At 48.0% G+C, this 22,358-nt stretch overlaps 1 protein-coding gene across 2 annotated transcripts in view; it reads left to right on the top strand.

The window, feature by feature from the left end:
- The window catches only part of LOC127582506 (interleukin-12 receptor subunit beta-1-like), a 61,647-nt gene extending 39,504 nt beyond the window's left edge, over nt 1-22,143 (top strand). For both annotated transcript variants that reach the window (XM_052037825.1, XM_052037826.1), the window contains 12 exons: nt 114-256; nt 1,527-1,560; nt 2,181-2,288; nt 2,664-2,752; nt 3,670-3,877; nt 4,745-4,918; nt 6,019-6,156; nt 8,456-8,605; nt 12,082-12,222; nt 13,883-13,979; nt 15,491-15,575; nt 17,115-22,143. In XM_052037825.1, coding sequence (XP_051893785.1) covers nt 114-256; nt 1,527-1,560; nt 2,181-2,288; nt 2,664-2,752; nt 3,670-3,877; nt 4,745-4,918; nt 6,019-6,156; nt 8,456-8,605; nt 12,082-12,222; nt 13,883-13,979; nt 15,491-15,575; nt 17,115-17,534 — 1,787 coding nt within the window. In that variant the 3' untranslated portion in view covers nt 17,535-22,143. The remainder of the gene's footprint in view (nt 1-113; nt 257-1,526; nt 1,561-2,180; nt 2,289-2,663; nt 2,753-3,669; nt 3,878-4,744; nt 4,919-6,018; nt 6,157-8,455; nt 8,606-12,081; nt 12,223-13,882; nt 13,980-15,490; nt 15,576-17,114) is intronic.
- The last annotated feature ends 215 nt before the right edge of the window (nt 22,144-22,358 follow it).

The raw sequence follows: 22,358 nt of genomic DNA, 5'->3' as shown, positions 1-22,358 counted from the left end.
TCCGTAATCCTAAAATGATGGGCAGAAGGAGCTTGGATCTGGAAAGTCTCATCATAAAGAATGTGGCCTTAATTGACAGACTTGATCTGTGGTAACCCTCATTCTTGTTTCAGTTAAGTATAAACCTCCATCACTCCAGAAAGTAAAACTGAAACGGTCGGCAGACCTGCTCACAATCAGTTGGAAGAAACCAGAAATGAAGAGGATTTTCAATGAAATTCGATATCGAAGGAATGATTCTGAGGAGTGGAAGCAGGTAGGAGTGCTCCTCTGTCCTGTACTGACTGCTTTTCACATCTGCCTTAATGCACACTTTGTAAATCAGGACGGTACTATTTTGGGATGAATTTTGTTCATCAACCTGAGATATAGGCAGCTGAGAAATAACCAACACACCCAAGGCTGGGAGATCATGTGTTTGAAATAGATTAAAACTTGCACCCAAGGTAGGCACAGCAAGGGTTAGCTGTAGGGTTAAGCTCCCATGGCAGTGTCCCATCAAACGCTCTGGCATTAACTTCTCCGTGACTTTATCTCTTCAAATCTGTAGCTATTTGCAGTGTGAGCATTGGAACATCGTCAATGGAGAAAATGAGCCCAATTCCCACATGCTTCACCACACTTACCATTGGAGCGGTGTACTTAGAAACCCTGTATTTAGAACATCAGAACATCAAGGTTAAGGAGCAGGTGTCGGCTGTTCAGTCCTTTGAGCCTGGGCTATTGTTCAGTCAGATCATGATTCCTGTTCCTCATGTTCAGTCCTGCCTGATCCCCAAATGCCTTTATTACTTTAGTTTCCCAAGTATCCAGATTTCAGTGTTGGCTACATTTAGCAACCGAGCTCTACAGCTCTGGGGTGGGTAATTCCAAAGATTCACCATCCTACAAGTAAAGAAATTTTTCTTTATCTCAGTCTTAACTTTATACTGAGATGTGCCTCCTGGTTCTAGCCTGAGGAAACCTCCTAGAAAACCCACTTTTTCTTCTACACATCACTGAGTAAAAAGGACAATTATATTTATCCTCCCATCACTGGATAAATCCACAGCCAAGGAAGTAATCTCATGATTTGCTTTGCAGTGATTCCAGATACATACTGTATATCCTTCTTTGGGTATTATTTTCACCCATGGTTCAGGAGTTAAACTCAACATGATTATTTTTAATGGCTAAATCTGTTTATTGCAAACAAAGTTTCAAAAAGTGAGTTACAAAACAAGTTATGGGAGGAACTCAGCGGGTCAAGCAGCATCTGTGGAGGCAAAGTGATAGCCGACATTTTGGGTTGGGACCCTGCATCAGGTCTCTATGATCTATGAGTCCTGATGCAAGGTCTCGACCGGAAGCATCGACTATCCCTTTGCCTCCAAAAATGCTGCCTGGCCTGCTGAGTTCCTTCAGTAGCTTGCTTTCTGCTCCAGATTCCAGCATCTCCGGTCTCTTGTGCCTCCATCTTGCAAAAAGTGATTGTGATTTCATTCCATTTTAAAAGTAAGCAGGTTTAATCTGTTCTTTTCTTACAGATAAACTGCAGCTCAAGTGAATCGAAGACTCATGGTAATAGCACAGGGCTGGGGCAATGTCAGTGAGTTGTCACCATCACCAACTATTTAACAGCTCAGAAGCGAGGGTTGTAAGGGAGCCAAAGTGGAGAAGGAGCTTATCTCAGTCCTGAGAAAGGGGATCAATGAGAGGGTTAGGCATCTTTTAGGGGCTTTGATGGAAGGTTCAGGGGGTTAAGGAGGACAGGGCTTCAAGGAGGACAGGGGAAGGTGTTGAGGAAGAAGCTCTGTTGAGAAGGATAGGGGACAGAGGTGAGAAGTTTTGATTGGAAGGTTCAGTGACTAGAGGCTTTGATGGGAGAGGTTGGAGTCAAGGGAAAGGGGCATCAATGGGAAGATTTGTGATTAGAGGGAGGGTATTTGATGGGAGAGGTAGGGGTCAGGAGGGATCTAGAGGGAGGGGCTTTGATGGGATAGATAGGAACAAATATCTGGCTTTGATAGACCGGTAAGGGGGTGAGGGAGCGGATTCAATGGGAAGCTCAGGAGTCTAGTGGGTTAAGGCTTTGGGGCTGAGGCATGGATTTTGATGAGAGGGCAAGTGGACTCGAGGCGGGTCTTCAATGTTATTTCTCCTTGTGACCATTTTATTTTCTGTGCTGTTCCTGTTTTCAGAGAACTGCAGAATCCTGCTGGATCAGTCCTCTGCATATCAGCTCCAGATTCGCAGGATTCTTCAGAACATCTGGAGTAAATGGAGTGGCACTGTTTTCATCCCAGCAGGTGAAGAACCCATGAATCCTTTGCCATGGTGGGGTGAGGGGTGGACAATGGGAGGTTAGAGAGAGGGGTCATTGAGGAGTCTGATGGTGATGGTTAGTAAGAGGTTAATGAGTGGTCAGTGAGGGGGTCAATGGAGGGTCGGGAAGGGGTGGGCCAGTGAAATGACAATGAGCTGGCACACGAGGGTCAATCGGGGGTTTGGGAGGGGTCAGTAGCATATCATCTCATGACCCCCTCCGACTGAAGCCCCTGGCCTATCAGAAGGTTGTGATGTGACAAACTAATCTCGGCCTTGTGAAGAGTCTTTGGTTCTGTGGGTTATTCTTGCTGTTTATATGGGCAGGATTTTCCAAAGCCATTTTATGTATCTCCTAGTAATCACCGAGAGGTTGGGCCTGCAGTGGAGACTTGTTGATGAGCACCAGCACTGCCCAGGCAAACGGAAGATAGAACTGAAGTGGAAGGTGAGTGGGTCACTCAGAGAGTGGAGCAAAATCCTCAGTAGGGACCAGATGGGCCAAATGGCTTGTTCCTGTGCTATGGACTCAGTGTAATGTGTACACTCAGCGTAGTGTACAGTGAACAGCAGTGACTACAGACAAGGAGCCTGTGAGGAACATCTTTACCATTCTGGACTCTTGACTCGCACTCCGTGTCTTCCAGTCTGCTTGCACCCCCACTCCCTCAGCACAAGCTCCTGATATGCACCCTGTGTTCCCATTCAGCCATCCGTCTCCATCTCAGGGACTTGGTGATGTGACTGTGTCAGGCTGCTGAGCCAGATGCTCTAGCCTGGCCATCAGGGTGGAGACTGAGTTCAGATACTTCCCTCCATGTTTCCATGCAGTTACACTTACAGCACAGAAAGAGGCCATTCTGCCCATTGAGTCCATACTGCCGGAAATGAATTTTAAATGAATCTCACTTCCCAGTTCTTGCTCCTCAGTGCTGTTGGTAAAGCCTCTTCAAGTGCTCATCCTGGGATTTCCTAAACGTGGTGAGGGCTTCTGCATGTACCACCCTCTCAAGGGTGAGTTCCTTGTTCCTTGTTCCTTGATCCTTGTCACTTGTTGTGAAGTATTTTTTTCCAACTCCCTCTTCCTAACCAGTTTATGCCCTTAGTTCCTGACCCTTCCTCTACACCTCCCCCCTTGGCCTCCCTTCATCCTCCCATAATCTATACACTTTAGTTAAGTCCCCCTCTGTTCCAGTGCAAACAACCGCAACCCCAACTGTCACTTGTGATAATGTTCCGACCTTAGCAACATCCTTAGAAATCTCCTCTGAGCCCTCTCGACTGCTGTCACATCCTTCCTGTGGTGCTCAGTTCTGAGAACTTGCTTTACCCTTGCCCCCAATAACAATGAATTTGTTTCCTCAGCCTCCGACAGGTCCAGATGTCAATGTCACAGGCTATAATCTTACCTTCCAACCAATAACCAACATGACTGGTTACTCTAACAATCAAAAAAACAAGCGTTACCAAACTATGATCTCCCTGGCTCCATACAAAGTTTCTATCGTTGCCTTCAACAGTGTGAGCACCTCGCCAGCTGAGACCATCACCATCCCAGCTGCTCAGCCTGAAGGTATGAAGCAAAGTGATGGAACCGTCTTAGGATCTGGTATCAACGTCACAATGTTTTCTTGGCATGTCAATAGGTGAGGAAGCTTCATTGTAGACTCATGTACACCACATCCCCTAACACGAAAGGGCTCCATCTCCAAACAGCAATTGATGCCAAATGCCTGGGTGTCAGGGTTAAAGGGAGGTTCACATAGGCCATACTGGCATAGTTTCTTGTGGGTGACTTTGCTTGGCTTGGTATTAGGACAACACAATATTTCTAGTCAGAGATAGTATACCAGACTGTGATATCTCATGTAAACCTTACAGATGTTTGGTTGGACAATTTCTTGGGAAAATGCACATATAGGAAGAGTAGGAAAGCAAAATGTTTTTTAAGTGCAGAGTCTTACTGCAGTAACTATCTGGGTGACCTAGTGCGTGAGATACAAGAGGTTAGCAGACAGGTACAGCAAGTAATTAGGAAGGTGAATGGAATTTTACTTTGCAGAGGCTAAATTAGCTAAATTACTGGAGAGGTTTTGATACAATTGTACGGGGCATTTTTAAGACCACACCTGGAGTACTCGATAGTGTTGGTCTCATTTTTTAAGGAGGCATATACTTGCATAGGTGGAGTTCAGTAAAAGTCATAAGGTTGATTCCAGATGGGGAACAATTGAGTCAGGGGTGAGAGCAAATTAAATTTATTATACCGGTATGGTCAAGTAAACATAGCATTGGCTTTTTTTACCTGTATGTCATTCTGACGCATGCTGGCTTACTTTCCCTTCTGGATTGAACTGTCGGTCCTGTACTCATTGACTAGTGTTATTTTTCTGCTCATGGTTTCATTGCTCATGTGTTTCACTCTCCCTATTTCTCAAAGACACACCGGGCTTAAATCTTACGGCTGTTGATAACCGCACCCTGAAAGCCTCATGGATTCCTCACAATGTCAGTTTCTACTGTGCCGTTCTAGAGCTGGTGTCAACAGAAACCACCCAGCAGAACAAATGCCACCTGGAACTCAAGAAGAAAAAAGGTCACCATCACTCCACAGGTAGTGGCCACTCAGAGAGCCTGGTAATATTCAACCGTTTTCAATTACTGTTTATTCATGACCTGTGTCAGATGTGCTTCATCGGTGTGGGTATACACCCTACACTTTTCCCTTCTCTTTGCTCTTATAATTTGACAGACTTCAGCCGCCTACATTCTTGCAAATGCCCACCCCAACTCTAACTTCCCTTCCTTCTCAACTCTCTTCTCTACAATTCCTTGTGTGAATTGCTCCAATCAGATCAAAGACACTAATGACATCCTACATGACTGTGAGAAAGGTAACAAACAACCTGCTGGAAGAATTCAGCAGGTCAAGCAGCATCTGTGGGAGGAAAGGAATCGTCGACGTTTCGGGTCAAATCTCTCTCTCTGCTTGTCCATCTCGACCTGTCCACAGCCTTTGATGTGGTGACCACATTCTCCTCTTCCAATGTCACAGCACCAGTGCCCAACCAAGTGGCGCCACACCCATCTGGTTCCTTATCTATCCAATTGTAAGCAGAGAATCACATGCAATTGTTTCTCTTCCAATCTCTCCCTGGCCCACTGCTGCTTCTCATCTACACACTGCTCCCTTGGCTACAGCACCTGAACACACAGTGTCAGGTTCCACATGCACTTTGACGATGCTAATTATTCTTCACCCTCCACCTCTCTCAACCTCCCCACCTTCTCAGATCATTTGACTGACTTCCATTACCATAGAATCAGAAATTTACTCCAACCAAATACCTGGACCAGAAACACTGTCTCAACTAAACACTGGTAGCCTGAAGATATCGCTTTCAGGACTGTCACGGACTCTGCTTTCTCACCATGGGCTCCAACCTTCTCTCTAGTAACTGCCTGAAACTGAGCCAGACTGTTTACACCCTTGGTGTTTTAATTGACCTTGAGCTACTTTAGGAGCTTACACCCTTGCCATTGCCAAGGTCACTTATTTCCACCCACATAACAGTGCCCAACTGCACCCTGCCTCAACTCTTCACCTCATGTGTATTCCAACATCCCCTTTGGATAAACACCCTTATATTGGTGTGGATGGGTTTTTGGGGATAGTTATGGGGAGGGTGTCTAACATTGTATGTTTATTGGCAGAGATGAAGTTTATGGGGCTGGAGCCTCAGAGACGTTACCGCCTCACCATTTACGCCAGGGATTCAAAGGAGGGAAATGAGTGCTACAGCCAGACCGGCTACACCTTTGGCTCTGTCACTGCCTGCACACAGGAACACCGTAAGTCACAAGCTTGGTCCTGTCTACAATAGAGGTTGCCTCATTCACAGCCATGGTACCAAGGAGTCACAGGTGAACATATCATCCCCTTTTGCTGTGAATTTCCTGGATCTTCGCAGGGATAAGGCCAGATGAAGGTTCTGGTTCTGTACTGCTGTGAGCCCAGGATTTAAACATAATAGCTACATTTTTGATTCAGGGAAACAAGGTCTCACCTAATATTCCCCAACTAATGAGAAAAGAGAAGCTCTCAAGCTATCACTCCTGGTCTACAAGTCAGAAATACAGTTCCTTCTGGTAATTCCTTAAATCTGGAGATGGGGAATTTGTAAATTGGATACAATGGCTGCAACCAATACTCTTGGGTTAGAGGTTATGGATCATAGGATGTGAGATTGGAAGACAGGAAGTGATTGAACTCTATCTGGCTCCTCCCAAGTTTGAGTTTCTGGTTACGACGACTATTAATTGTCACCTTTAGTGTAACATTTTCCTGTCTAGTGAACAAACAACCTACTCAAGTGACCTTTGTCCGACTCTTGTTTCTATTTCCAATGTTCTTTTTTGCATAAAGGCTTGGACTTTGCAGTATGAACAAAGTGTCATTACTTTGTGAAGCTGACAGTAAGTTTTGTGATTTCATTGCAAATATAGCTTAATAAGCTTTGTCACTGACCTACTGTGTGTTCCTGATCTGTACTTGCCAAAAGCAGAATCAAGAGAAACCACATTAATTGACAGAATTTCAAGTGTTTACAAACCAGTCCCCCAGTGAAATATTCTTGGTTACATGAGGCCTGGGTGAATTTCAATAACTTACAGAGCTATAGTTATTGCTTAGCAAAGTAATTGGTCCAAAAAGACTAATGTTATATGTGCAGCTTGTAAATTCTTTCAAGAATATTTTAATATTACAATTTTAATTTTGTAATCTGTATGTTGTTTAAAACGTTAATTAAACATGCTTGCTGGTTTGCATTCAAGAGAAGTCTTCAATGTCATTGGTTACTTAAATGGCGTTCTTTTTATTCATTTTTTTGGTATGTGGACATCTCTGGCACGGCCAACGTTCATTGGCCGTCCCTAATTGGCCTTAAGAAGATGATGATGAATCATTTGAATTGCTGAGGTCTTTCTGGTGAGGGTACTTCCATAGTGCTGATGGGCAGGGAGTTTCAGGACATAGACCTGGCAGCAATGAAGGACCAGCAAAATATTTCCATGTCAGGATGGTCTCTGACTTGGAGGAGACCTGTGATTGGTGATGTTCCCATGCACCTGCTGCTCTTTGTGTTATTAGGTGATAGGGCTGTGGGTTTTCGTGAAGGTGACGGAGTAGCCGAGGTGAGTAAATGCAGTGCGTTTTGTAGACGGTACACACTGCAACCATGGAGCGCTGGTGGTGGGAGAAGTGAATGTTTAGAGTGGTGGATACGGAACCAATCAAGAGGGCTGCTTTTTCCTGAACGGTGTAGAGCTTCTTGAGCTGCAGCTCCACATTTAGGCAAGTGGAAGGTATTCTATCACACTCCAAAGGGGGAAAGGCTTTGGGGTGTCAGGAAGTGAGTCACTTGCCACAGTATATCCAGCCCCTGGCCTACTCTTGCAGCCGTGATATTTATGAGGTTGGTCTAGTTGAGTTTCTGGTCAGTGGTGACCCCTAGGAAGTTGATGTTGGGAGACTTGGGATGGTAATGCTATTGAATGTCAAGGATAGGTGGTAAGAATCTTTCTTGTTAGAAATGGTCATTGACCGGCACTTCTGTGGCACTAATGTTATTTGCTATTTATCGGCCCATCCTGAATGTTGTGTAGGTGCTGCTGCATTCAGGCGTGGGATGCTTTGTTTGCCGAGGAATTGTGAATGGAATTAAACATTGTACAAACATCTGTGAGCATCCCCCCTTCTGATCCTGATGCTGTCACAGCTGTTGGACGCAAGGGATGGCCTTTGAAGTGATGATGGACAGCACCAGGCTTTGGGAATGGGAACATTTTCAGCACAGGGATCACTGGACCTTTGTGGGGAACTTTTCTCAAGGTCAACAGGAAACATCAACCTGCCTCAGACCGTGAATTCCGGGCCAGTGTTTAACTTGTGTTGGGTTCCTGCTTCCAAATATTTCCTTAATCGGTCTGTGCAGAAACTTCTCTTTGTCCAAGCTGCTGACCAGAGTTTTTAATTCCAATACTGATTCAGGACCTAATTGGATATCTCTTTCAAAGGGCTAGTACAGGCATAATGGGTAGGATGGCCTCATACTGCACTCAATGACTCTAAGATGCGTTTTATTTTCAGCACCAACCCATGCTCCCACGATGGTCAACGTGACCAACATCATGAAAAGCTCAGTGTTCCTCAGGTGGAAGGGGATCTCACTGGGAGAGTGCCAGGGCACCCTGGAGAAATACCTCATCATCTACACAGACAGTTGGAATCACACACACAGTAAGCAGAGCAAAAGCACTGGAATACCCTTTCTGCATGATTACCCAAAGGACTATAGTGTCCTCCACTGAGACGGTCCACAGAACCAGACCTGAACACACTCGGCTGAATTCAGTGCATCCCACCATCGCGCAGCCCATAGGGGCAGACCCAAGAACATGGTCCTGCTCCTGCGCACCGTCCTGCAGAACATGGCTCTCCTGTGTGTCAGATATGAGAGAGTGTGCGATCGATTATATTGGACAAGTGAGTGACGGTGTCAATGGTTGTGTGAGGAATGCGCCTGTGCTTGTGCAGGGGATTCTTTAGGTCCTTATGACATAGAAGTAGACCATTCAGCCAGTTGAGTCTATGTGGGGTCTCAGAGCTGTTCCATTACTTCCATTGCCTCATTTATCTCCCTGTAACCCATCCTCTCTCACATGCCCATTAATTCCCTGACACCCCCCACCAATTCTCCACCTACACTAGGGTAATTAACAGTAGCCAGCCAACCTACAAGCCAACACATTTTTGGAATGTGGGAGAAGGCCAAAAGTCACAGAGGGAACATTCAAACTCCATTCCTACAGTACCTGAGGTCATGATCGGACCTGGGTCACTGGAGCTGGGAGGCAGCAGCTCTGCGAACTGTGCCGCAGTGCTGCCCACTGTATCCATGGACTGTGCCGATGGTTGTGTGAGGAACTGTATTGTGCTGGTATGAAGGATTGTACTAGTGGTGATGTGAAAGATTGTGTCAGTATTTGCACAAGGGAATGTGAAGGGGAATGTCTAGTTGTACAAGGGATTGTGTCAGTTGTGAAAGGGATTGTGTCGGTGTTTGTGCGGGGGACGGTGTCTGTGTGTGGGGGTCGGTGTCAGTGCCTGTGTGGGGGACGGTGTCGGTGTCTGTGTGGGGGACGGTGTCTGTGTGTGGGTGATGGTGTCTGTGTGGGGGACGGTGTCGGTGCCTGTGTGGGGCCGGTGGCTGTGTGGGGGACATTATCGGTGCCTGTGTGGTGGATGGTGTCTGTGTGGGGCCCGGTGTCTGAGTGGGGGATGGTGTCGGTGTCTGTGTGGGGGATGGTGTCGGTGCCTGTGTGGGGGACGGTGTCAGTGCCTGTGTGGGGGACAGTGCCTGTGTCTGTGTGGGGGACGGTATCGGTGTCTGTGTGGGGGACGGTGCCAGTGTTTGTGTGGGGGACAGTGTCTGTGTGTGGGTGACGGTGCCTGTGTGGGAGACGGTGTCAGTGTTTGTGCAGGGGACAGTGTCTGTGTGTGGGGGACGGTGTCTGTGTCTGTGTGGGGGACAGTGTCTGTGTGGGTGATAGTGTCTGTGTGGTGGACGGTGTCGGTGCCTGTGTGGGGGACGGTGTCTGGGTGGGGGACAGTGTCGGTGTCTGTGTGGGGGATGGTGTCAGTGTCTGTGTGTGGGGGTCAGTGTCGGTGTCTGTGTGGGGGGACAGTGTCGGTGCCTGTGTGGGTGACGGTGTCTGTGTGGGGGACGGTGTCGGTGCCTGTGAGGGGTCGGTGTCTGTGCCTGTGTGGGGGACGGTGTCTGTGTGGGGGACGGTGTCGGTGCCTGTTTGGGGGACGGGTGGCTGTGTGGGGGACATTATCGGTGCCTGTGTGGTGGATGGTGTCTGTGTGGGGCACGGTGTCTGAGTGGGGGATGGTGTCAGTGTCTGTGTGGGGGATGGTGTTGGTGCCTGTGTGGGGGACTGTGTTTGTGTGGGGGACGGTGTCTGTGTCTGTGTGGGGGATGGTATCAGTGTCTGTGTGGGGGACAGTGTCTGTGTCTGTGTCGATGACGGTGTCTGTGTGGGGGATGGTGTCAGTGTCTCTGTGGGGGACGGTGTCAGTGTTTGTGTGGGGAATGGTGTCTGTGTGGGGGACGGTGTCGGTGTCTGTGTTGGGGATGGTGTCTGTGTTTGTGTGAGGGACGGTGTCTGTGTGGGGGACGGTGTCAGTGTTTGTGCGAGGGACAGTGTCTGTGTGTGGGTGACAGTGCCTGTGTGGGGGACGGTGTCAGTGTCTGTGTGGGGGACGGTGTCAGTGTTTGTGCGGGGGACAGTGTATGTGTGTGGGTGATGGTGCCTGTGTGGGGGATGGTGTCTGTGTCTGTGTGGGGGACAGTGTCTGTGTGGGTGACAGTGTCTGTGTGGGGGACAGTGTCGGTGTCTGGGTGGGGGACAGTGTCAGTGTCTGTGTGTGGGGGTTGGTGTCGGTGTCTGTGTGGGTGACGGTGTCAGTGCCTGTGAGGGGTCGGTGTCTGTGCCTGTGTGGGGGACGGTGTCAGTGCCTGTGTGGGGGATGGTGTCTGTGTGGGGGACGGTGTCGTTGCCTGTGTGGGGTATGGTGTCTGTGTCTGTGTGTGGGGGATGGTGTCGGTGTTTGTGGGGGACGGTGTCTGTGTGTGTATGACGGTGTCTGTGGGGGGGACGGTGGCTGTGTGGGGGACATTATCGGTGCCTGTGTGGTGGATGGTGTCTGTGTGGGGCATGGTGTCTGATTGGGGGATGGTGTCGGTGCCTGTGTGGGGGACTGTGTCTGTGTGGGGGACAGTGTCTGTGTGGGGGATGGTATCAGTGCCTGTGTGGGGGACGGTGTCAGTGCCTGTGTGGGGGACAGTGTCTGTGTCTGTGTGGGGGACGGTATCGGTGTCTGTGTGGGGGACAGTGTCTGTGTCTGTGTCGAGGACGGTGTCTGTGTGGGGGATGGTGTTGGTGTCTCTGTGGGGGACGGTGTCAGTGTTTGTGTGGGGAATGGTGTCTGTGTGGGGGACGGTGTCGGTGTCTGTGTTGGGGATGGTGTCTGTGTTTGTGTGGGGGACAGTGTCTGTGTGGGGGACAGTGTCAGTGTTTGTGCGAGGGACAGTGTCTGTGTGTGGGTGACGGTGCCTGTGTGGGGGACGGTGTCTGTGTCTGTGTGGGGGACAGTGTCTGTGTGGTGGACGGTGTCGGTGCCTGTGTGGGGGACGGTGTCTGGGTGGGGGACAGTGTCGGTGTCTGTGTGGGGGACGGTGTCAGTGTCTGTGTGTAGGGGTTGGTGTCGGTGTCTGTGTGGGGAACGGTGTCGGTGCATGTGAGGGGTCAGTGTCTGTGCCTGTGTGGGGGACGATGTCTGTGTGGGGGACAGTGTCAGTGCCTGTGTGGGGGATGGTGTCTGTGTGGGGGACGGTGTCGGTGCCTGTGTGGGGTATGGTGTCTGTGTCTGTGTGTGGGGGACGGTGTCGGTGTTTGTGTGGGGGACGGTGTTGGTGCCTGTGTCGGGGACGGTGTCTGTGTCTGTGTGGGGAATGGTGTCAGTGCCTGTGTGGGGGATGGTATCTGTGTCTGTGTGTGGGGGATGGTATCTGTGTCTGTGTGTGGGGGATGGTGTCGGTGTCTGTGTGGGGGTTGTGTCAGTTTTGTGAAGGAGAATGTTAATGTTGTGCAAGAGATTCTGTCAGTATTTGTGCCTCCTCTCAATGACCACCTCTGCCTTGTTACCAGCTGCTTCTGTTAACGCTTCGAACCTCAACTTCACCTTGATGAATCTAAATGCCTCCACCTTGTACACCGTGCAGATCTGTGCTGTCACCAGTGCTGGACAAGGAGCCAAGACCATCCGAACCTTCCAAACCAAGGATTATGGTAATGTGACTGGACACTGAGATTAATTCTGACTGTCCAAAGTCTGCAAGAAATTCCTTGTAGAAATACAGACACTGTGAATGTCCTCCATGTGTCCTGCAGACCCCATCAGCTGCCCTCGGTCACCCATGTATGTGGGAGAGTATAAACACAAACTCACTGAGCCAAGCCTCTCCAAGACATTCCCCCATTTTACCTTCACATGTTCCTTTAGTTTCTTCCCTCATCCCCTCTCCAAACTCATTCCAAGACCTAACTCCTGCTTCCTCAATCTGTTCCCACTGAACCACTGATCACCCAGCCTCCTGTCCTCACTTGCATTTTAGCTGATATTGTTGGGATTCCCACTCATCAAATCTGTCATCATTGCCCCCTCTCCTTAATCCATGACCCTGATGTCCTTGCGAACCACCACCTCATCTCCAGCCGCCCTTCCTCCTTCAAAGTCGTTGGACGTGTTGCAGCCTTCCAAGTCTGGGCCCATCCTACTCTCCTGCTTTGTCTCTTCAATTTGGGTTCAACCCCTGTCACAGGTGCAAAACGACTTCGATCAAGATTACTGTTGACATCCAGTGTGATCGTAAGAGAGATAGCCTATCTCTCGTCATCCATCCTGATCTGTCTGCAGCCGTTGACACCATGAGCATATCACCCTCCTTCATCGCCTCTGCACATCTTTCCAGCTAGGTGGCACCATGACCCCTGGTTCTAGACTTTTGAAGCCAAGCATATTCAGGGACGCTCTTGTGCTCTGTACCATTTCTTTATAAAGCCCTGGATCTAGAATGTTGTTTGTAACGATTGGCAGGGTAGAGTCAACCTACCCTACCATTTCCAACATACTATGCACATACTTGGAGTATTGTGAGCAATTTTGGGATCCATATCTCAGGGAAGATGTGCTGGTCCTGGAGAGGGTCCAGAGGAAGTTCACAAGAATGATCCTGGGAATGAAAGGGTTAAGGTACAAGGAGCGTTTGATGTCTCTGGGCCTGTACTCGATGAAGTTCAGAAGGATAAGGGGGAATCTCGTTGAAATCTTATATCCATGCAGATTTCCATGCTGTTATACCTCTAGTACACCTGTAGGTGAGTGACCACAGAATGGAGGGAATAAAGTCAAGAGAGTAGAGTGGCTCTGAGAGGGAGGAGAGGTTGGGGAGGTGAGCTTTGGAGGGGTTACCACCCTAAATCCTGCAAAATAATAGCAGGGGTGAAAGGGACTGGGATTGCACAGACTGAGCATGGATTCCACTGAGTTCAGAAGGATGAAAGGAGATTTGACCAAGGTATTTAAGTTGGTTACAAAAGGTTGATGGAGGCAGAAGATGCATCGTCTGGTGGAGGGCATCCTGACCCAGGAGCTAGAACATTAACACTGGAGCATGGCTGCTGAGGAGGGGATATCAGGAAACACTTGCTCAGACAGAGGGCAGTGGAAATGTTGGCCACTCATGCCCCCATCCCCCCTCCCCACCCCGGGAGCCTATTGAGGTTGGGGCCAATGAAACATTTTGAAGCAGAGGCTGCTCAGCCTCCGTTGGATTAGGGTATTAGAGTTGAAGGAAACTGAGTGGGTGAATGGAGCTCAGATGCAGATCAGGCAAGATCGAATCACAGCCACACCACCTCACTAACTCAGTCTTGTGCTGAATTGTAGATCGCAGCGAGTTCATAGCGATCATCGTGGCAACATCCTTCTTCGTCATGCTTTCCGTCTTCGTTGTGGTTTCTCTCTGTTACTTCAGCTTCAAAAGGTACATTGGCCGCTGGGCCAACAACACACCCAAAACACCAGCCAGAAGCACCGGCCCTGACCCCAACACCGAACTGAAACACCGGCCCCAATGCCAGTCAGAAACACCGACTCCAACCCCAATACCGAACTGAAGCACCGACCCCAACGCCAGCCAGAAACGCCGAATCCAACCCCAACACTGAACTGAAACACTGACCCCCAACGCCAGTCAGAAACAATCCAGAAACACCGGCCCCAACCTCAACACCGAACTGAAACACCGACCCCAACACCAGCCAGAAACACCAACCCCAACACCGAACTGAAACACCGACCCCAACACCAGCCAGAAACACCAACCCCAACACCGAACTGAAACACCTACCCCAACGCCAGCCAGAAACACCAACCCCAACACCGAACTGAAACACCAGCCCCGACCCCAATGCCAGCCATAAACACTGACCCGACCCCAACGCAAGCCAGAAACACTGGCCCCAACCCCAACGCCGAACTGAAACACCGGCCCCAACCCCAACACCGAACTGAAACACCGACCCCAATGCCAGCCAGAAACACCGACCCCAACCCCACCAACAAACTGAAACACTGGCCCCGACCCCAACGCCAACCAAAAACACTGACCCCAACCCCAACGCTAGCCAGAAACACCGACCCCAACCCCAATGCCAGCCAGAAACACTGACCCCAACCCCAATACCGAACTGAAACACCGAGCCCAACACCAGCCAGAAACACTGACCCCGACCCCAACAGTGAACTGAAACACTGACCCCAACACTGACCAGATACACCGATCCTAGCGCCAGGTCCAGCCCCAGCCCCAGCCAGAAACACTGGCCAGAAATACCAACTCCAACACGGACTAGAAACACAGACCCAATACTAACCCCAACACCCACACGAATGTCATCCAGAAACACAGACCAGAAATACCAACCCCAACACTAACTGGAAATACTGACCCCCAACACCACCCAGAAATACTGACCAGAAACACAAGCCCTAACACCAACCAGAAATGCCAACCTGAAACACCAACCCTGACACCAATTGGAAACATTGACCCCAACACCAACCCCAGCACCAACATGAACACCACCCAGGAATGCTGACAGGAAACACCTGCCCCAACACCAACCAGAAACACTGACAAGAAACACAAGTAAACACTAGCCAACAACATCAACCTCAACACTGTGCAGAGACACAGATCCCAACCCCACATTGACTAGAAACACCAACACCAATGTCAGCCAGATCACTGAACAGAAACACCAACCAGAAACACAGATTACAACACAGGCCGGAAACAGAGATCACAACACTGGCTGGAAACACAGACCCTAACACCAAACCCAACACCAACCAGAATCACTAACCCTAGCACCACCTCCTATACCAACACCGATGCCAAGAAGAAACACCATACTGAAACATCGTCCCGACAAGTGCCAGAAATACCGACCCAACCAGAATACTGACACGATTCTTTGTTTCCTTTTTTAGAACAGAACGAATGGTGTGTCCCACAGTCCCAGACCCAGTCAACAGTCTTGCTGTCAAATCCATGCACGTTTCTAACCACATCAGTGTAAGTTTTATAGTTTGTTCATTCACTTCTGGTCACTGTGGGGATTGAAGAGCAGCGTGCACTAATCTTCCCAGTGGCCTCACTGAGTCATCTATAATGGCCACACCAAGTCCTTCCCAGTGGCCACACTGAGTCCTCCCTGGTGGCCACACTGTCCTTCCCAGTGGCCACACCGAGTCCTCCCCAGTGGCCACACTGAGTCCTTCCCAATGGCCACATCATCCCGAGGTTGAAGGAAAATGTACGATATTTACATTGTTTATAATACTTCTCGCTGGGTCAGGCAGCTCCCAAATTCTTGGCCTTAGGATGGAGACCTGAACTTTGACGGCCATGCCCTCTCTTCACCCAGGGTTTCTGATCCAGGAGGGGAGACCTGACACCTGGGGCAGGGGTGGGGGGAAGATCTATAGCCTCCCCCATCATAGAGGCACTTCTATTTCTCTCTGTGGGGGGAGGGGAAGTGGTCAGTTCCACTTGGTATTCCACCCCTTCTCCAACCCCCACCCTTCCCATCCCAAGGGATGGAGAGTCTCCACCCAGGACTATAATGGCTATAATGCTGGTGATGGAGGGAGGTCTATGATTGTATGCTGGAGTCAGCTCCCCACCAGAAGATGTACCCACCCCTCAGTACCCTCCTCCATTTCTAAGGGTCTGAGCCCCCTCCTCTTGTTCCTCCAAGGTGTATAAATCCTTGGAGACCTCTTTCACCGGGAAAGATCCATGCCTGCACCTCCTTCTCCACAGTCCCTTTGTTCCTGAGCTCAGTCACAGAATAGGTGGTCTCTCTGAGATCGAGCTGTGGCTTAGTTCCTAATGGTGTTCCCCTTGTCCTTGCCAATCTGCGGCTCCCCCCTCACACTCACTGCTTCTAGCGTATGGTAGAGGAGATGAGCAGCAGCATCTTCTTGTGGTTGTGGCACCACACCCTGCCCATGGTCCACAAGATATGGCTAGCCTTCCCCTGAACTGGTCTCAGCAGGGATTCACTGTGCCCTCTGTCTACACCAGGGCCAGGGGCACCACCTGCTGGTGTTCAGGAAAACTACAGCTTTCCAGTACAATTGGAGACTGGAACAATCACCAGCCATGGATTTACATGGACCTCAATTGTTGCATTGGCTGAGCATAACTGTTTTTATTAGCTTGATGGTGCCAGGGTCACAGGAGTGGCTGCATCTGTCACATTCTGTGAGAAGGCTCTACTACCAGAGAGGATGTTCTGGCCACTGCTGAAGTTCATGGTTTTAAGATAAATTTTCTTACCCAGCACCTTGGCCGAGCAGTTGCTGAGTTTACTGGTGATGGAACAAAGCACACCAGAACCTCCATGTCAGATGGTCAGACTTGAATGATAGGGACCAATAGTCTTCCTGTACACAGCCACCAACCCCACTATACATAAAAAGTCTTTGTCTTTTATAAAGGGCAGAGCAATGGCAGGTGAAACTTAACCAGTGCTGTCCCTGCCCTGGGTGTGTTTGATAGTACTCTGTTGGAGCTCAATATAATCCCAACATGTGTTAATCCCAACAGCAATGGGAGGCATGTACTGCTGATGAAGATGTGATGGATGTCCTCCTTGTTATGGTCGGCCTACAGAGTGACACAGCTTCACCCAGAAAGCCAGCTACAGGTGATGCAGTGCCCATGACGGAGGGTGGTGAGTCTCTGAGTGACAACAACTCACTGGGCTTTGAGAGCGATTCTGCTTTTGAGTACAAACGGCAGATGGGCTGTCCTTTGGGCCTGGAGGAGGACTGCGGCAGTGAGACTGGTTTAGATGTGCAGCTGGAGACCCAGACCCCACTTCTGGAAACCTGTCACATTTCTCCGCTCCCCCAAACTTACTCGGGCTCGGGGCTGAACCTTTGTGGGAACGTGATTTCTCTGCTGTCTGTTTACGATCAGACACTTGCGGAACAGGAGCCAGCAAGAAGCAATGTTTATCCTTAATGTACTGAGTACACATTCAGCCCATCTAACCAGGGCTGCAGGGCACACGGCTTCTACCAGTGGGCATGGTGACCAGCTCCTGCCCCCCTCTGCTACTGAGTCCTTCCAAAGGCAGGTCCTGCGGTCAAACTGTATGAGGCCCAGCCTTGCCCAGCAGTGGCTAGAGGCAAGAGCGTCCAGAGGCCACTGGAGCTTCACTCAGGAACAACTGGTGATTAAGTTCACATCTGGATTCTGACCAGCCAACAGTCAACCCTTTATTTGCCCGGGCTGCATTGTGACAGCCAGTGTGTGAGTCTTCCTGAGTGTTGTCGCTAAACTGACTTCACATCAGTTTGAGGCTTATTACTACTTGGGTTATTTTAATGTGACTGGTGTATTGGCATTACAGGTTGTTTATAATATTAGAAACAGGCCATTCAGGCTATTGGCTCTGTGCTAGTGCTCCATCTCTCCCCATCACCATCGCCTTCTATTCCTTTCTCCTTTGTATGTTTATCCAGCTTCTCATTGAACATGTCTCTACTCTTCATCTGATTGGATTTATCAGTGACTATCCTATATTTCTGGCCTTCCTTTTGATCTTGCGTACAGGTTTTCTTCCTTACTCTTTATGATAGAGAAGGAGGCTATTCAACCCATTGGATCTATGCTGTCTCTTAGCAGAGCAATCCCATCAGTCCCATCTCCCCTGTAGGCCTGCAACTTATTCTCGCTCACATGCCCATTAGCTTCCCTTCCGCCTTTTTATACCGGCTATCTCCCCTCCATCTTCCAGCCAGATGAAGGGTCTCGACCCAAAACATTGACTGTCCATTTCACACCATAGATGCTGTCTGACCTGCTGAGTTCCTCCAGCATCTTGTGGGTAACTTCCCTTTCACTCTTTTGCTGCTTGCTTACACTAATTTACAGTAGCCAATTAACCAATTCAGTAGCTAAGTACAAAAACATCACCTAGAATCATACAGCAACTTAGCAGACCCTTCAGCCCACCAAGCCTGTGCTAACAATCCAGTAACTATTTACACTAATCCCATTTTCTTCTCCAAATATTCCCATCATCTCCTCCCAGATTCTTCCACTCACCTGGACAATTTACAGTAGTCAATTATCCTATCAATCTGCACATCTTTGGGATGAGGATGAAAACTGGAGCATCCAGAATTTTCACCCTCATCCCAAAGACATGCTTCTTTTCTGTAGAGAACCCCCAAGTTTTACAGAGGTTGTCCTGAGTGGTCACTTGTGAGGCAGCCAGGGGTTGTGGGGGAGGGGGCTGATTTAACTTTCTATATCTACAAACAAAAATACATCACATTCTTCAGCCTCATTGTAGTCATCTCAATCCCAACCCAATGCCAATTTGACACACTGTTAGTGGGGAAGAGACTGAGGTTTAGAGAGACGTTCCTCAGGAAGGCGCTGCTGGGGTCTCAGCAAAGGAAGATAGAGCCATGGAGATATACAGCATGGAAATAGGCCCTTCGGCCCATCGAGTCCATGCCAACCATCATCTATCCATCTAACCCTTCACTAATCCCATTTTTTAGTCTCCCCAGATTCAGGTGATTGAAATTATGGATGAGCTGAAATTGATGAAGAACATCAAACCTTTATCTAGAAAGGCTAGCTGCAGTTAAAGTGGATAAGTTGACTGGTCCAGATGGGATGCATCCAAGGTTAATGTGGGAAGTAGGAGAGGAAACTGTAGATGCATTGTCCATAATCTTCCAAACATTTGCAGATGTTGCCTGAGGACTGAACAATTTCAAATGTTACATCTTCTTAAACAAAGGATATAGGGGTACATTCAATAACTAGGGAAGCACAGTGGCACAGCTTATAAAGCCACTGCCTCACAGCTCCAGAGATCTGGATTCAATCCTGACCTACAGTGCTGTCTGTGTGGAGTTTGCACGTTCTCCTTGTAACTACATGGGTTTCCTCTGGATGCACCAGTTTCCTCCTACATCCCAATGACATGTAAATTAGTAGGTTAATTATAAGTTACCTCGAGTGTGTCGGTGAGTAGTAGAATCTAGGGGATTTGATGAGAATGTGGGGAAAATATAAAATGAGTTTAATATAGGACTACTGCAAAATGGGTGGCTGCTGGTTGGCATAAACTCGATGGGCTGAAGGGCCTGCTACTATGCTGTATCTCTCTATGACTCTAACTATAAGCCACTCAGTTTAATCTCGGTGGTGAGAGAAGTTCTAGAAACAATAATCAGGGACAGAATTAGCAGTTGAACAAATGAGAATTGATTAGAGAAAGCCATATGGATCTTTTTATGAACAAATTGTGTCTACGTGGCTTGACTGAATTTTTTGATGACTGATAGAGAGGATCAATAAAGGAAATGTAGTCGATGTGGTATTTATGGATTTCCAAAAGGCATTTGATAGGGTGCCACATAATAGACTTTTCATGGTCTGAAGGTCATAGAACAAAAAGGAATGTAGCAGCATGGATAGAAAATTGGCAAAATAACAGGAAACAGAGTAGTAGTGAAAGGTTGTTTTTCAGATAGAAGGTAAATGGAAAATGAGATTCCCCAGGGTTGGTACATGGACCACTCTTTTCCTAATATATTTTAATGGCTTGAATTTGAGTGGTCAGGACACACTTTCCAAATCTACTGACGACACAAAACCCGGAGGCATAGTGAGTGGTGAAGAGGATGGTAATAGACTTCAAGGAGGTGTAGACAGGCTGTCTAATGGGCAGATAAGTGGCAGCTGAATTTTAATGCTGAAAATTGTGAAGTGTTATATTTTGATAGGAAGAATAGAGGCAAAAAAAATACTGGAGAGCACAATTCTAAAGGGGGTACAAGAACAGAGAGATTGGGGTCTATATGTGCATGATTCATTGAAAATGAAAAGGCAGGTTGGGATAGAGGTTAAAAAAAGTATATGGGATCCTTGGCTTTATAAATGGAGGCACAGAATACAAGAGGAAAGGAGTCATGATAAACCTTCCTAAAAAACTATGGGAATACTGGCTCCAGTTCTGGGTGCCACACCTAGGGAAAGCCGTGAAGGCTTTAGAGAGTGTGCAGAAAAGATTTACTAGAATGATTTCAATGATGAGGGGCTTTACTCGGATAGAAGCTGGGGTTGTTCTCTTGAGAGCAGAGGAAATTTTGAGTGGATCTATCAGAGATATTTAAAATTATCGTGTAGTTAGAGAGGAAATGCAACCATTGGTTGTAAGGTGATCAGCAAAAGAACCAAAAGTGACTCAAGGAATTTTTTGACACTGAGTGTTTAGGGTCTGGAATACACTGCTGAGGTGATAGGTGGAAGCAGATTCAGTTGCAGCATTTAGCACAAAACAGAACTCAAGCTGGTGAGTTAACGCATCTGGGGAGGACAAACGAGGTAGGGCAATAGACGGTAAACAGTAGGCTATTGAGAAAGGTAGAGGAACACAGAGTGCATGTCTATAGACGCCGACGCAGTGGGACAGATAAGTAAGGTAGTTAGAAGGCATTGGGATCCTATCCTTTATTGGCAGAGTGGTAGCATTGAAGAGCTGGAGGTCAGAAGTACAGATAACTCCAGTTAGATTCCAGCTGAAGAGTTGTGTACAATTCTAGCCACTACACTATAGGAGAATGTGCCAGCACTAGAGGGGGTGCAGAGGCAATTTACAAGGATGTTGAAGTATAGTTATGAGAAAAGCTGAACTGGATTGGGGATGTTTATGTTATGATGAAGGAGGCTCAGGAGAGAGTTAATTGCGGAATACAAAATCTTGACATGCCTGGATGGTGTGACCTGTTCCTAAAGAAGAGATGAGAATGACCAGGAGTATAAACATAAAGCAGTTGGTGAAAAGATTAGATGGGAGAGGGGAAAAATTATTTTATTCAGAGTGGTGGGGGTCTGGAATTCTTTCTCTGAAAACATGGTGAGGCAGAAACTCTCATCGCCTTTGAAAGGTATGAGGATACATACAGCCACATACAGCTGTGGGCCACATACAGCTGTGGAGGCCCGATCATTGGGGGTGTTTAAGGAGGAGATTGTTAGGTATCTAATTAGCCAGGGTATCAAGGGATATGGGGAAAAGGCCAGGAATTGGGGCTAGATGGGAGAATAGTTTAGCTCATGGTGAAGTGGCAGAGCAGACTCGATGGGCCAAATGGCCTACTTCTGCTCCCTTGTCTTATATCTTGTGATGAGCTCTTGAAGAGCCCTCAGCTAGAAGCTATGGACCAAAGCTGTGGTGTGATAAGGCTGGGTAGCATTCAATGATCCCAGATACAATGGGCTGAATGGCCTGCTATAAGTTTCTATAATCAGTCTGTATATTGATATATTTATTCCTTATGTTTGTGTATGCCTACCTTACCTCTATATATCTTCCCCTGCGTTTGTCTATCATTCATGGACAAAAAGACTCAATGCTCACTCATTCCATTGGAGTACATGGGGATTATGTTCCTAGGTCACAAAGTACTGCCAGTTCCTTGAGTCTCATGCTCCTCATCTATTGCAACTAACACATTTCACTTGTAGACTGTCCTCAAATCATTTTCTCTGGTATTTATGAATGTACAGTCCTGGAAACGTTTAGGGCATGTCCCATGGAAGTTCCCAGCACCTATTTCATCCTCATTTTGGAACTTATTTATCTAAAAGTCAATTTTTTTGCTCTATTTTGGTATCTTGTTTAAATTTTATAAAGTTAAAAAGAGAAATAAAATATAAATAATAAATTGCAATGTGTATAATTTTTATTGACGTGAGTGAACCTTCCAGGTATTTGCATAACTTACTGCATTTGATATTTTAGTCATCGTTTTGAGG

This window comes from Pristis pectinata, chromosome 24, assembly GCF_009764475.1.
Source record: "Pristis pectinata isolate sPriPec2 chromosome 24, sPriPec2.1.pri, whole genome shotgun sequence".
In the NCBI taxonomy this organism is placed as follows: Eukaryota; Metazoa; Chordata; class Chondrichthyes; order Rhinopristiformes; family Pristidae; genus Pristis; species Pristis pectinata.
Note: the sequence above shows the minus strand (reverse complement) of the source record. Positions and strands in the feature narration are given on the sequence as shown.